At 42.7% G+C, this 16,423-nt stretch overlaps 1 protein-coding gene across 5 annotated transcripts in view; it reads right to left on the bottom strand.

Moving 5' to 3' along the window:
• Positions 1 to 4,377: 4,377 nt before the first annotated feature.
• Positions 4,378 to 16,423, bottom strand: part of NEBL (nebulette) — a 201,971-nt gene continuing 189,925 nt past the window's right edge. For all 5 annotated transcript variants that reach the window (XM_038755583.1, XM_038755584.1, XM_038755580.1 and 2 more), the window contains 2 exons: positions 5,970 to 6,085; positions 4,378 to 4,648 (listed from right to left, as the gene is read on the bottom strand). In XM_038755583.1, coding sequence (XP_038611511.1) covers positions 4,472 to 4,648; positions 5,970 to 6,085 — 293 coding nt within the window. In that variant the 3' untranslated portion in view covers positions 4,378 to 4,471. The remainder of the gene's footprint in view (positions 4,649 to 5,969; positions 6,086 to 16,423) is intronic.

Below are 16,423 nucleotides of genomic sequence, written 5' to 3'. Positions count from 1 at the left end.
GAACAGCTATTGTTTGAGCACACAGACAAGCCCACCTTTCTAATTGATAGAGCTTTGAGCTACTCAGAGGCAAATGGCAGAAACCTAATAAATTCAGGAAACAAATTCAATCTTGGGGAGCGGATACTGCCGCCCCCTTCTGCCTCACAATCCTTCCGTTCGCCCTACTGTACGATAGATGTTCAAAATGGAAATCCTAAAGTTAATGTTTTAGCTCACCTTAACAGGAACTCTAGACTTTTTTTAGGTCCCCTCAGAAGTCTGTACAAAGAGCTAAATTCCACCTTGTTTCCAGCCTCTAACTATCTGTTGCTTCCAGAATGTGATGGAATGGCTATCTTTTTTTCCAACTAGCTAGAATGGGCTCCCCAAGGTTCAGATATGAACTGTGCGTTACAGAACGGATTCATTGTAAAATCGATAATGAAGTTGTTTCCCTTTCAGAGGCCAGGGTGGCAAAGAAGACATCCAGCTCCCATTCTGGTTTCCTTCCCCATCAAAATCTTGTTTCTTTTGGTCACCTCTATGGTGGTGGTGACAAAAGGCATGCCACATTTTAAACATGTCACTTCCTTTGTCATTTCCTAAGCACCCTAGCACAGTGCCTCACTCCAAATGGGAGCTGAACAAATATTACTGCTACCACTACTACTTAAGCAACTTTCATTTTAATCAATTGTATCTGTTGGGCACTTACCTTGTGCAGGGCACAGTAGTAAGTGCTTTTAAGCAGTTTATGGGTGGTTAGTAATAGAGGGACAGGTTGTTTCACTGCCTCCTTGCAAGAAGAATCTTCTCCCTCCCTGAAATGCTGTGAAACTCAAAAAAAAAATAGGCAATGGGAAAAATGAGACTGATTTTGCTGTTCCTTCCATAGACAATCACACATCATCATTTTCAGCTAGTTGTTTAGTTACCTAGTGCAAAGTGGAGCTAGGGAGAGGTGAATTCACACCAGGTATCCAGGAAAATTGTGCTATGGGATTTTGCTCTTCTACTGAGTTTGCAATGGGCGAATAGGTGAGAAGGTAAGCGTCCTCACTGGCATTTGAATAAACAGACCAAATGAGGGTCTGATTGTGGAGCACGGTTACAACACCGATGACAGAAGGAACAATTATAAGACAAGAAGAATTCATTTTGCCACAGGTTAACAATAGAAAAGCTTTCCCAGGTAACAAGATTTAGTAAAAACATGAACTACAAAAACTTGCGTCTCACAACATAAGAAATATGTTGTTCTACAATTCTCGAGAGAAATAGAATTCCCATTCAGTTTGGTTCTCTGGACGGCTTTGTCGTTTAGCCAACTGCTCTGTGTTCTTTCACAAGGCTTTAGGGAATATCACATTGATCAAGGCAGATATATTCCCTCCTGAGCTGAAAGGATCACTCAGTCCTCTTTCACTGGATAAAATACAGATTTCTTGATTTTCCATTTTGCTGTCAGTGTTCAGTTTGAGATGCCTGTCTCTAGCTGGGAAAAATGTTTAGCAACGTTATGGTTTTTTTAAAAAAATAGTGGCACTGTAAAAATAGCACTTTGGTATTGAACATACCTGCATCCCCTTTCTGCAGCTTGTAGCACAGACAGAGACTGGAGGAAAACTGCTACTGAGTTGTGATCTTGAAGCCAAGTGAGTTTGAAAAATTGTCTGCTAAATTTTGATTTTTGATGGTGGTACTGCATGAAGCAAAAGCATCTTGATTTCTGGAGTCTAGGCAGTCAAACTCTAGTAGTTTGACAAAATATTATTGGACTTAAGTGTGATTTGGAGATCACTGATGATGGTAATAAGAAAAACTAAACTGCTGCTTCCAGTCACTTCTCCTGATTACAACAACCTTTTAAGATCGGGTGCCCTTGAACACCTTAGAAATGTGTCCTTTTCAAGAAACTCTAATTGCCCCCTTTACCCTGAATTTTTACAAACCCAACGGCTCTTAATTTTCAATCACAGAATATGGTCTGTTTTGTGGCTTAAAACATACAGCCTTATTTAACAATATAATGGAATTGAACGGACTTTTTGACTGTTAATTAGATGTAAACGTAAATTTTACAAGTGTATTGCATTTTCAGGTCGGAGGTGGGATAAAGCTTAAAAATGTCCACAAACTTAAAACAAGACAGGCTTTCAAAGGTGCAAAAATATGACATTTACCTTTGGCCTAAAAAGCTTTTAAATAGAGTTTTTTTTAAAGGCTTACTCTTTTTCTTAAATTCCCCAAATGCATTCTCAACATTGGATATCTCCCAATGACTATAAACTGTGTTTATAAAAAAAAAAAAAGAAACAAAAAACTACTACTGCCAGGAAAGTCAGAGTGAGGTTAAGGGAGTCACTGGAGTTGAAGATATCACATGTCACCTTGCTGACGTGGAAGTAAACGACGGCCCTTCCGTTACGTGATTTGTGTAGGTTAATTAATGCAATGTAATGATCCTTTTGCAGAAATTCACAGAACCATAGCGCATATTGCCCGAGGGATGTAGGTCACTCTCTTTATACAGAGTTTGTTCTCTTCTCCAAGTTCTCTACTGGTTCCAAGCCTCAGTTCTCAGTGATTGGAGATTAGGCGATTAAAATAAAACTATCAGCCCCAAAGGGCATCCAAGTGCCATATCTGTAATAACAGTAGTGTTTGTTAAGCACTTACTATGCGCTAAGTACTGGGATGGATCCAAAACAATCAGATCAGCTACAGTCCCTGTCCCATTGGACTCATAGTCTAAAGGGGAGGGAGATTATATAATCCCCATTTCACAAGAAAGGAAACAGGCACAGAGAAGTTAAGTGATTTTCCCAAGGTCACACAGCAGGCAAGGAGTGGGGCCTGGATTCAAACCCAGGTCTCCTGACTCTGGTTCTGTGATCTTTCCATTAGGCCACACTGTTTCCAGTGGACCAGCCAGGAGACAGGTCAGTTAAAAGTCAGGTTGTCCAGGATAAAATCAGGAGAATTTACCATTTTAGTGAAGGCTAAGTGAAGGCAGGAAAAAAAAAAATCAGAAAAGCACGGTCCATTAAAGAATGTGGATGCTTGCATTTTCAGGCTCTGATATAGTGATCCTGGGACCAGATCAGTGCCCCACTGGTTGAACTCCCAGCTGACTTCCCTCTGACTCGCCCTGCCAGTGAAAACTCATTTTGGCACCATCAGTTCTCTGTCGGTCAGCGATCCTGAGTGTCTGAGCTACCTGAACTACAGAAGAAAAATCACCTAGGGCTGTCCTCTGCCGTTATTCATCTTTGAGCCTTGATTAGGAGAGAAGACAGTAAGAATGTCTTCTTTCTGCTCAATTTCCGAGCCAGAACCCAAATTCACGCTGGGGCTCAAGAATCTCCAGTCTATTTCACTTGGGGGTGTAGATTTCAAATTTGCTAAATTTCCTTCCACTTTCACCGCGATTCCCATTCCACTCTCCACCAACTCCTGTCCGGTTTGGTGCCAACAGGGGCACTAGAGTGAATGCTTCTTGGTGAATACCTGAACTGTTTCTTGGCTCAAAGGAAACCTCTTTCCTTGGGTTATACAGGTCCCTCAGCACAATGCAGCCAGAAGATTGTCAAGCTAACTGTTTAGAACACAGTTTTCTGAAGAAAAGCCTGGGGGGTAAGGGATATTCTTGATAAGTTAGGCTGTCCATGAGGGAGGGAGAAAGTGCGGAGCTCCTAGTGGAGTGAAAGGCTGAAACCCCCATTGTGGTTAAAGGGGTTGGGGGAATCTGGGGGTCAGATGGCATTCAAATTCTACCCTTTGAGAAGTGGCTAGGCAAAGCTTTTTGGTCCTGACATGCTTCAAGGCCAGGGAGAAATGGGACTGGAGTCTCAGAGGCAGGCCCCAGGACTGAATATTGGAGTAAAGAATGAACTGGGAAAAGATTCAGGACAGGGCACAAACGATGAGAGTTATTTGGTGTCTGAATAGGACCCATCTCGCTAAGGCTGCTGGGAAATAGGACTCAAGCCTGTCTTCCCTCTGCCATGGCTATGAAACTGATTGAATTTAGGCAGATGTCCTCTGAATTAGGGGCCGCATAATGGCTTCAGAGCAGATATCTCTGAAGTCACTGGAAGGGTTATTAAATTAAGGGGACTGAGCTTCGCATGATTCCAAAATGACAGCATAAGAAGATTCCTTCCTTTTACGGATGGGTTTAAGGCATTCGGGGCCCCCATTAAATCTGGGAAAAGTAGTTTTCTGGTAGTATCATAGCCAATCGAAGGAAACCTTTAACATATTCAGCAGTGCCCTATCTCTAGACAGAGTTAATTTGCTCTTAAGGAATTAACCGTTTTTAGCTAGGACCTGGCTCTTCCTTCCAGTTTCTAATTCTCAGTGTGAGGACCAATAATTCAGCCAAGTATAAGATAATGAGCATGTGGTCTTTAAAGCATTTCTCATCCTTTACAAAGGTTAGGTTTCGAATATGTGAGAGTGAAGCTCAAAGGTCAAAGGAGAAAAACTAGTTAACAAATTCAATGTAATTGGCCGGAAGCATCCCCGTCTTTCCGGTTCTCTGCACCGTGCCGTACATCCAGCCGTCGTCTATCGGTTGCACGTTGACAATGTAGTCTCCATCTCGAAAGGAGACCTCGTCCTCGTCTTGAGCGCTATAGTCGTACATCGCCCGGTAGGTCCTCTGTCAAAGGAATGGAGATCTGTGCCATCACTACCTCGGTTTTTGTTGAGCACTGCCCTTCCCGAAGCTTTTTTGCCTCATCTCACCTTTTTGCCCTCACAACCAACCTTTAGTGCTCAAATGCCATTGTGAGGGCAAAAAATGAGAAACTGAAGAAAAATAATCAGTCTGTCAACCACCCTTTAGTGCTCAAATACCATGGATGGATTATTTCTCTTCAGTTTCTCATCTTTTCCCCTCACACCCGCCCTTTAGTGCTCAACAAATACCACTGATGGATCGATTTATTTCTCTTTAATGGAGTGCCACCTCATATTACAGCTCTTAAGGGCTGACTTTTACATGTAGTATACTCAGTTCTCTGATTACAAATGCTTCCATCAATTATGAAATTAGAGAATTAGGGAATGTTCTTCCAACAGTACAAGCCTGTGTGCAATGCTATTGAGCTTTCTCTAGACCATAAGCTCAATATGGACAGGGGGCAGGTCTGCTAATTCTGTTGTATTGTACTCTTCCAAGGGCTTAGTACAGTGCTATGCACAGAGTAAGCACTCAAATACCATTGATTGATTGAAGGAATTCTTGTGAATTCCAGTGTGGCTTAGTGGAAAGAGCATGGGCTTGGTAGTCAAAGGTCATGGGTTCTAATCCTGGCTCCACCACTTATCAGCTGTGTGACTTTGAGAAAGTCACTTAACGTCTCTGTGCCTCAGTTACCTCATCTGCAAAATGAGGATGAAGACTGAGCCCCATGTAGGACAACCTGATTACCTTATCTCCCCCAGTGCTTAGAATAGTGCTTGGCACATAGGAAGCACTTAACAAATACCATTATTATTATTATTATTATTATTATTATTATTATTATTTCTGTGAGCACGCAGACAGACTTGCTACAGTGCTTGTTTTCTCTAACATCATGCTTTAAGGAAAACCAGCTGGATGCTGATGATTGGGATTCAGCCAAAAAAAAAAAAAGATCTTTTTTCAGCCAATAATCAGGGGCCACATAAAGGCAAACACTTTTCTTTCAAAAGTCTCTCTGGGACTGGGTCCAATCCACCTCAAAGATGATGAAAATACCCATTCTGCAGAGAGTGCCCTCTCTAAAGGTTTTCAATCTTCAACCAGTAGGAATCCTAATGAATAAATACATTTTGAGAGCAATGTTAACTCTGGCTCCTTTTTCAGAAGCTCACATGGGTAAGGTGTTGTATTCATTCATTCATTCAATCATATTTATTGAGTGCTTACTGTATGCAGAGCACTGTACTTGTATCAAACCTTGACTCACCCAAGGGGAAAGTCTTTTACTCACCAGACTCGGGGAAAGTTGCTGGGAATGTATCGACCTCACAGATGACATGCTGCTCTGGTGCATGTATCCGTATCCTTGGCACTGGCTTTGTTGATATGCCCCAGGAAGGACAGGGGCTGCATGTTAATGACAGAAACAGAAACAACATGTTATGGGAGGTTCTAAGGTTGCTTTCTCCAGTCCAAAAGGTCTCACGACTCCTTGCGGTCCACCAAAAGGATGTGCCTGAAAGGAAATGCCATTTGCCATGTTGCGTTCTAACACTGTGCAGGACAGATGTGTTACTGCTCTCTTGGTTAGCAAATAAACATGCAGGGGATAGGTAGAAGCACTCTGGCCTAGTGGATAGAGCACAGGCCTGGGAGTAAGAGGACCTTGGTTCTAATCCTGACTCCTCCACTTACATGCTGCTATGCGAACTTGGAAACACTTCACTTCACTTTTCTTGGACTCGGTTTCTTTACCTGCAAAATGAGGACTCAACCTGTTCTCCCTCCTTAGACTGAGAGCCCCGTGTGGAACTTGATTATCTTATACCTTTCCCAGTGCTTAGTATAGTGTTCGGCACATAGTAAGTGCTTAACAAATATCACAATTACTATTTTTTAGGCAACGCAAGGGAGTGAACTGGATTGAAATCTTACCAGTTAGATTTACCAATTTAGGAGGATTGTGTCTTCAGACCAATCCGGGGATAGGTACTAACTTCACAGCCTTAATAATTCTCTACAAAATTGCAAATGGACAATTGCAAATTGGCAGCCCCACTTATGAAGAAAGTTGGGGGGGGAGGGGTAAACAATTCCTAAGAAGCCATCTGTGCCTTATTTCCACCCTTTATTCACCCCTTTCTTACCCACCCCCCACTATGTGACCATGGGCAAGTTGTTTAACTTCTCTGTACCAGTTACCTCCTTTCTAAAATGCGGATTGTCTGTGAGCCCCATGTGGGACATGGACTGTGTTCAACCTGATTAATTTGCATCTATCCGAGAGCTTAGTACAGTGCCTGGCACATACATTTTATAAATGTGGAAACTGAGGCATAGAGAAGTTTAAATGACTAGCCCAAGGGCACTAACCCCAATGTCAGGGATGATGCAATGCCCCCTTGCTAAGCAGCCCTGACCCCTTCTAATTAGTATATCTGACGATCCTCCCATTGCTTAACCCTGCCCGAGACAATCCATCAGTTGTAGGTATTGAGCACTGAATTAAGCACGTGGGACAGTACAGCAGAAGAGGGGTTTTTGACACATTCCCTGCCCACAATGACCTTACAGTCTAGAGGGAAGCGTTTTGGGTCCATTAACATTTTTTGTGGGATTTAAATGACCCCTGGAAGTATGTAAAACCAAGCCATTTTTTATAACTGAAATGGGTAAATAAAATCAAGGTTATATTGACTGTCAGTACAGGTGATATAACAAGAAGCAATAAAATGAAATTTAAGGAGGGTATGCTTAATGAAACATTACCAAGCAGTAGGATGATTCCAGCAATGTATGACAGCATGAATACTTTAAAGCAGTTTAGTCATAAAGCAATTATAATTCATTAATGTAGTTGCCATTTAATAATGATAATAAGTGGGCTTTTTCATAGTCCAGCAGGCAATTTAGGTTTCAAGCTATCTGTGTTTCCAACTCTGTTACAAGCAATTTCTAAGTGATCAAGGCCTCCTAGAGTACTTTGGTCATACTGAAGTATAAAGTTACTTAAGAATTCAACAGTAGATCTTTGAAATAACTACTTTTCAATATTTTCAACTGCATTTACTTAAATGCATGTGGTAGCATGAAAAGCAAAGAGCACCACTAAAATGCTTTCCCTGATAAAATACATTGAATAAAAACTGCTGGGCATTTTCAGCAATAAACTATCTTTCCAGAGATTCCCCTTTGATGCATTTTCACAGTGCCTGCCTGTAAAAGTGAATATTTCATCCTTCAATCCGGAACGCTTAAAAAAGATTGTCAGTTTTTCGGAGAACTGGTTCAATCACTTTGGAAATCCTAGTGATGAAATGCTGACCCTTCAGTGGCTCCCTCTGTAAGAGTCTGCCCTGTTTCTGAACTGCTTGCCCAGTTGCTGTTGAACAGTAAATTCAGAGTAGACTATTGTCATGATTTTTGCAAATCAGAGATGCCCATAAAATAACCAGGAGTACAGGGGACAAGTTGGCTGCATACCAAGATGAAGAAATTCAGAGAGACACTGGATAGTAACGATTGATGATGATGATGATGACTCCCAGGCCCGTGCCCCAACCCCATGCAGCAGCAGACAAATGGCAGCAAACCTTGTGACTCCCAGGCCCGTGCCCTAACCCCATGCCATACTGCTGCTCTATCGATGGTTATTGATTGATCCCTGGTATGTATTTCACCTGGTATGGTATTTCACCTCCTCCAGGAGGCCTTCCCAGACTGAGCCCCTTCCTTCCTCTCCCCCTCGTCCCCCTCTCCATCCCCCCATCTTACCTCCCTCCCTTCCCCACAGCACCTGTATATATGTATATATGTTTGTACATATTTTTTTTACTCTATTTATTTATTTAATTTATTTGTACATATCTATTCTATTTATTTTATTTTGTTAGTATGTTTGGTTTTGTTCTCTGTCTCCCCCTTTTAGACTGTGAGCCCACTGTTGGGTAGGGACTGTCTCTGTGTGTTGCCAATTTGTACTTCCCAAGCGCTTAGTACAGTGCTCTGCACATAGTAAGCGCTCAATAAATACGATTGATGATGATGATGATATGTACTGAGCGCTCGCGTGCTTTGTGTCCCACAGGGGGCTCACAGTCTTCCTCCCCATTTTATAGATGAGGTAACTGAGGCCCAGAGAAGTGAAGTGACTTGCCCAAAGTCACACAGCTGACAATTGGCAGAGCTGGTATTTGAACCCATGACCTTCAAGGCCCTACTGAGAGCTCACCTCCTCCAGGAGGCCTTCCCAGACTGAGCCCCTTCCTTCCTCTCCCCCTCATCCCCCTCTCCATCCCCCCATCTTACCTCCCTCCCTTCCCCACAGCACCTGTATATATGTATATATGTTTGTACAGATTTATTACTCTATTTATTTATTTTACTTGTACATATCTATTCTATTTATTTTATTTTGTTAGTTTGGTTTTGTTCTCTGTTTCCCCCTTTTAGACTGTGAGCCCACTGTTAGGTAGGGACTGTCTGTATATGTTGCCAACTTGTACTTCCCAAGCGCTTAGTACAGTGCTCTGCACACAGTAAGCGCTCAATAAATACGATTGATGATGATGATGATGATGACTCCCAGGCCCGTGCCCTAACCCCATGCAGCAGACAAATGGCAGCAAACCTTGTGACTCCCAGGCCCATGCCCCAACCCCATCCAACAGACAAATGGCAGCAAACCTTGTGACTCCTTTTAGACTGCGAGCCTACTGTTGGTAGGGACTGTCTCTATATGTTGCCAACTTGTACTTCCCAAGCGCTTAGTACAGTGCTCTGCACACAGTAAGCGCTCAATAAATACGATTGATGATGATGATGACTCCCAGGCCCATGCCCTAACCCCATGCAGCAGACAAATGGCAGCAAACCTTGTGACTCCCAGGCCCGTGCCCCAACCCCATGCAGCAGACAAATGGCAGCAAACCTTGTGACTCCTTTTAGACTGTGAGCCTACTGTTGGGTAGCGACTGTCTCTGTATGTTGCCAACTTGTACTTCCCAAGCGCTTAGTACAGTGCTCTGCACACAGTAAGCGCTCAATAAATACGATTGATAATGATGATGATGATGACTCCCAGGCCCGTGCCCCAACCCCTGCAGCAGACAAATGGCAGCAAACCTTGTGACTCCCAGGCCCGTGCCCCAATCCCATGCAGCAGACAAATGGCAGCAAACCTTGTGACTCCTTTTAGACTGTGAGCCTACTGTTGGGTAGGGACTGTCTCTATATGCTGCCAACTAGTACTTCCCAAGCGCTTAGTACAGTGCTCTGCACACAGTAAGCGCTCAATAAATACGATTGATGATGATGATGATGATGACTCCCAAGCCCGTGCCCCAACCCCTGCAGCAGACAAATGGCAGCAAACCTTGTGACTCCCAGGCCCGTGCCCCAACCCCATGCAGCAGACAAATGGCAGCAAACCTTGTGACTCCCTTTAGACTGTGAGCCTACTGTTGGGTAGGGACTGTCTCTATATGCTGCCAACTAGTACTTCCCAAGCGCTTAGTACAGTGCTCTGCACACAGTAAGCGCTCAATAAATACGATTGATGATGATGATGATGATTCCCAGGCCCGTGCCCTAACTCCATGCAGCAGACAAATGGCAGCAAACCTTGTGACTCCCAGGCCCATGCCCCAACCCCATGCAACAGACAAATGGTAGCAAACCTTGTGACTCCTTTTAGACTGCGAGCCTACTGTTGGTAGGGACTGTCTCCATATGTTGCCAACTTGTACTTCCCAAGCGCTTAGTACAGTGCTCTGCACACAGTAAGCGCTCAATAAATACGATTGATGATGATGATGACTCCCAGGCCCGTGCCCTAACCCCATGCAGCAGACAAATGGCAGCCAACCTTGTGACTCCCAGGCCCGTGCCCCAACCCCATGCAGCAGACAAATGGCAGCAAACCTTGTGACTCCTTTTAGACTGTGAGCCTACTGTTGGGTAGCGACTGTCTCTATATGTTGCCAACTTGTACTTCCCAAGCGCTTAGTACAGTGCTCTGCACACAGTAAGCGCTCAATAAATACGATTGATGATGATGATGATGATGACTCCCAGGCCCGTGCCCCAACCCCATGCAGCAGACAAATGGCAGCAAACCTTGTGACTCCTTTTAGACTGTGAGCCTACTGTTGGGTAGGGACCGTCTCTATATGTTGCCAACTTGTACTTCCCAAGCACTTAGTACAGTGCTCTGCACACAGTAAGCGCTCAATAAATACGACTGATGATGATAGTAAGAGGAGGGACTTAGAGAAGCAGGGTCTGAGTGGAAAGAGCATTGGCCTGGTAGAGGACTTGTGTTCTAATCCTGAGTCCGCCATTTGTCTGTTTTGTGATCTTGGGAAAGTCATTTAACTTTTCTTTTCCTTAGTTACTTCATCTGTAAAATGGGGATTGAGACTTTGAGCCCCATGTGGGACAGGGACTGAATCCAACCTATCTTGTATCTTCCACAGTGCTTAGTACGGTGTCTGCAACATAGTAAGCACTTAAATGCCACTATTAGTCTTATTATTAGTTATTAATAAAAAAATACCATTCAATAAAGGACGTGGAGCTGCACAATAATATGTTTTGGAAAGGATTTGGGCAAATGTAACGCTGGGAACTGACCTGGCTGTAGAACAGAGTGCTGGCTATTTGACTTTGTAGGTATGGAGTTAAATGTATTTTAAATGCACAAATATTTTCAGTGGTCCCTGGTTATTTTTGAAGGATTCCTTGAGTTGCCCTTGACTTTCCTAGGCTGGAGATTCCCCTAATCCTTAAACTTGGTACACACAGAACCATAAACTCTTCTTCCAGACAAGACTCCTCCTGCCTTATCTTCTATTTTGTAGCCACCATCCTTTGTCTAAGCTCATGTTTATAAGGAGAGCTATCCTTAGGTCTGAAGACCAATCAGCTTTGATGTAAGGGAGACCTATGAAATATGGAGCAGTTGAAGCCAAGGGCTAGTAGAGCCCAGAACAATTAGGAGAGGAGCAATAGCATTTATTTGGTGCACACTGAGTGCAGAGCACTGTACTAAGTGCTGGGAAAGAATGCACAGGTGAGAACTGGACATGATCTTTGTCCCTCTGTGGGACTCACAAAATATAGCTGATTTGATTGTTGTAGTTGACTTTGATATTCACCCCAGCCTTATGCACTTACATAAATATCTTCATACTCTACCATTTCCCCTATCTGTAATTTATTTTAATGTCTGTCTCCCCCTGTGAACTGTAAACTCCTTGTGGGCCAGGGTCACATCTACGAACTCTGTTGTAGTAGTAGATGCCAAAAGGTATGATAACAATAATAATGATAATAGTGGTACTTAAGTTCTTGCTATGTGCCAAGCAGTGTACTAGGCACTAGGGTAAATACAAGATCATCAATTCCCAAATGGGGTTCACAGTCTAGTGGGGGAAAAACAGGTAATAAATCCCCATTTTGCAGTTGAGGGAGCTGAGGCACCAAGACGTGGAGTGATGACTCACCAAAGGTCACACAGAATGTAAAAGGCAGAGCTGGGATTAGAACCCAGGTCCTCTGATTCCCAGGCCCATGCTCTTTCCACTAGGCTAATGCTGTGGGACCTGATTACCTTGTTTCTTGCAACGCATTGCTTAACAAATATAATTAGTATTATTATTATCTACTATTAGACTGACAATATGACATTTTCACTCCGAGGCTTCCAGTTTGCTACAAGTCATTCAGAAAACTTGTCATAAATAAACTGCATTATCCTCCCCCAGGTATCCATGTTCCCTAACAATACATGAAAATGATTTTATTGTATTATGCTTAAATTCATAAAACCAATATCCTATATTGGAAGACTTAGATTGTCATAAACTCTTCCACAGATGAAAACCAAGCACATTTGGAAGCTCTGGGAGCATCTGACTTCAAAAGCTTTGAACTGCTCTAGAAGATGTGAGAAGAGATAATTTGAAACAGGTAAGATCTTAATGACCAACCAGAAGTTAAATATCCTGTATTCAATCAAAATTAGATAAATTAAGTCCTTCAGGGGTTTCCACCTTTGTAAGGCCTATGAACTCTTCTGGGATATTGCTAAAGGGGTTCGTTACTAAATTTCTTCTTGCTAGTGCATCTGAGGAACTTGATCTCACAGTGTTCTCTTTTTAGTACTGCTTCTCAAATTCTTCTGTCGAAGGGTCACTCTGGCCTCTATTCAATTCAGTGGAGACTCATCCAGGTTTGAACTCAGTCAGTTGTATTTATTGAGCACTTACTGTGTGCAGAACACTTTACTAAGCATTTGGAAGAACAAGATAAAGTAGACATGATCTCTGCTCTCAAGCCCTTACAATAACCAAGTCATGATAAAAATGGCCTTTATTTCTCTCTAGTTATAATCTCTAAACTTCTGTCTGGAGGCTTGGCAAGCCAGAACTAGACTGACAAGATTGCAGTAACAATCGGATTTGACCCTATTAGTCTGACTTTATGGACCCTATGAGCTCTGTAAATTCCTTTTTTCATCTAAGACATTGCTTTATAACTGGCCACCCTAAAATGACCAAAAAAACCCCACCAAAACAGAAAAGGTGTGGCCCATTCCATATGTGACAGGCAGGACTGAGTGTAGTGTTGTTTATATGTGAATGATAATGGTATCTGTAAATAATAACTGTGGTATTTGTCAAGCGCTCATTATGCACCAAGCACTGTATTAAGTACTGGGGTAGATGCAAGATAATCAGGTTGGACACACTCCATGAAAGCTTTATCTGGGGCTTCTGCTTCTGATTTATCCCAGTGTTGGGATTTCTGTTGACCCACTTCCTTCTACCTGTTTCCGTCGAGTCAGAGTTTAGTGACTGTAACAAGCAGCAGGAAAATAAATTAGATAATTCTCAGATGAAGAAGTACTTTGTCTAAAATTGCAGAGGCCACCCCATCATTCCTGTCCTATTCTTCACACATGCCTTAAAGCATGAAACATAAGCACCAGACAGTGCTACTAATTCGACCAGCAGATTCTGAAGCGTGAGCTGCAATCTTTTTGCAATAGGCAGTCTTCCACGGAAACTAAGGTTCATTCATTCTTTCAACTATATTTACAGAGCGCTTACTGAGTGCAGAGCACTGTACTAAGCACTTGGAAGAGTACAATATAATAATGGCATTTGTTACGCGCTATGTGCCAGACACTACTAAACACTGGGGTGGATACAAGCAAATCAATTTGGACACACTCCCTGTCCCAAGGGGAGGCTCATAGTCTCAATCCGTATTTTACAGATGAGGTAACTGACACATAGAGGTGAAGTGACTTGCTCACCGTCACAAAGCAGACAAATGGTGGAGCCGGGTTTAGAATCTGTGACCTTCTGACTCCTAAGCCCATGTTCTAACCAGCCCGCCGTCACATAGAGTCAAGGCCTGTGGCATGCCAGTCAGGCTGTGACATGGTCAGGATGAAACCAGAGGGCAATTTTGTTTTGTTTTGTCTTATTTTTTACGGCAGTTAAGTGCTTACTATGTGCCAGGCACTGTACTAAGCACTAGGGTAGATAAAAAGTAACCAAATTAGACAGTCCATGTCCCAAATGGGGCTCAGTCGTAATCCCCATTTTGCTGAGGAGGTAACAGGCTCAGAGGTTTCTGTTGTTGTTGTAATGATACTTGTTAAACTCTTACTATGTGCCAGACACTGTTCTAAGCACTGGGGCAGATACAAGTTAAGTTGGACACAGTCCATGTACCACATGGGGTTCACAGTCCTAATCCCCATTTTACAGACAAGGGAACTGAGGACAGAGAAGTGACCTGACTTGCCCAAGGTCACACAGCAGACAAGTGGCAGAACTAGGATTAGAACCCAGTTACTTCTGATTCCACGGCCCATGCTCTACTGACTAGGCCATGAAGCTTCTCAGTTTTTCATTTCACTACAGACTTCCCCAGCCAGTTGAAAGGTAACTTTTCCCTCCCTTGTTGACATGTTGGGGTTTCCTTTCTTCCGTGTTCTCCATGATAAACTCTGACTAAGGTAGTAACCCAGATTGAAGGGGATTGCTAGAATACTACTGGATAATCGTTTCTTGTAACTGGGGAATTCTGGGTTACATTGGTTACAGATTCTAAATCTCCATGTGGATTTGTGTATCCCATTAATTAGCTGGAATACCTCACCAGTTCCCGAGGGAATTTCATAATCCATAGGAAGTCGTAGTACTCGGGATTTTGAACTTGAGCCTCTATCTTATCAGAATCGTATTTAATATTAGAAAGAACCAGACATCTCCCTGCTGTCTACACACTGTATAGACTCAGATGTATTTTTGGTTCCTCCAAATAGGTTCATATCAGACTGATTGAATGTGGTCCTGGCATATTACTTGCAGATAGGAATATGTGAAACTGGAATAAAGAACAGGCATTTTCCAATTAGCTTTAAGCATGTGGTTCAAGACTAAGCATTAGACCTCTGGATCTGATCTCCTGAGTCTTTTCAAAGTCAATGAGAGTTTCCTCATTGCAGTCTGCCTCCATCATCACTATTAATTGAGCAGTTGTGTTTTCAAAGCTCTGGGACCACTGATAATCTGTCGAACAGCTGCTGTTCCACATGGAGTTCACAGTCTAAGTAGGAGGGAGAACAGGTATTGAACACCCATCTTACAGATGAGGAAACTCAGGCACAGAGAAGTGACTTCCCCAAGGTCACACAGCAGGCAAGTGGCAAAGCCAGGATTAGAACCCAGATCCACAGGGTCCCTGTGCTCTTTCCAGTATGCCATACTGCTCCCCTAGTACAACACCCTCAGAATAATCACTTGCCTAACCACCCTGAACCCTATTCATTCAGGCAAGATGTTCTTTATTTTACTATTTCAAACTCTAGGGACCACATGGTTCCCTTTATTGTGTGTGGAGATGGTTTTCATTAATTCCAGGTTGGTCAATGAGAGACACATGTGTATGCCCCAATCCAGAATCACCCTCCAAAAACATTCTTATCCACTGATGATGACAGCAAGTGCTTATATGTGGTCCTCAGATCAGCTCAAAATCATGCTGGGTTTCTTGTCTTGGAGGTTTATAGGTCTAAGAGGAAGGCTCTATTAGTTTTCAATGGTTTGTATTAAATGGGGGCATTCCTCTTTGGAGAGTTAATATATTCAAGTGGTATGCTTTTTTTCAGAAATCTATCCAAAAGACAACCTTTTCATTTAACAGCTGGAAGTGATGAAACTTCACCAGAGAAAATTTATACTTCACACCCCCTTTTATTGTCTTTCTAAAATAGGAATCAATTTTAAGTGGCAAACAATGCCATTTCTTTTCAGCCAGGCTTCCTCTGCTGTTCTGTTGCAACTAGGGAATAAAAACTACATATTTCCATGTAGCCCAGACAATTTCTGGTTGGTTGTAAGAAAAGAACATCATTGCCTGGCTGGAAACCACTCAGAAAAAGCAAATCCTAAATCAAAAATTAGGGAGAAACAACTTATGAGTTAGCAGTAGTGTCTTCCAAATGACACCATAAAGTCCTTTGAAGTTGGACTGAGAAACCATGGCTTCTAATTCTACTTATTCCTATTACCCAGAAAATCTGGGCCTTTGTGGGAGTGGCTTCAGAGTAATAAATAGGGACCCCCGAAAAGACACCATCAATCAGTCCATCAATCAATGATATTTCTTTTGTATAGTAGTTACCTTCATAAGATTAAAGTGATCTACCAGTCATATATGTTGATA

The sequence above is a fragment of the Tachyglossus aculeatus genome, chromosome 13 (assembly GCF_015852505.1).
Source record: "Tachyglossus aculeatus isolate mTacAcu1 chromosome 13, mTacAcu1.pri, whole genome shotgun sequence".
NCBI classification, from domain to species: Eukaryota; Metazoa; Chordata; class Mammalia; order Monotremata; family Tachyglossidae; genus Tachyglossus; species Tachyglossus aculeatus.
The sequence above is the reverse complement of the archived record's forward strand: the minus strand, read 5'-3'. Positions and strand labels throughout refer to the sequence as shown.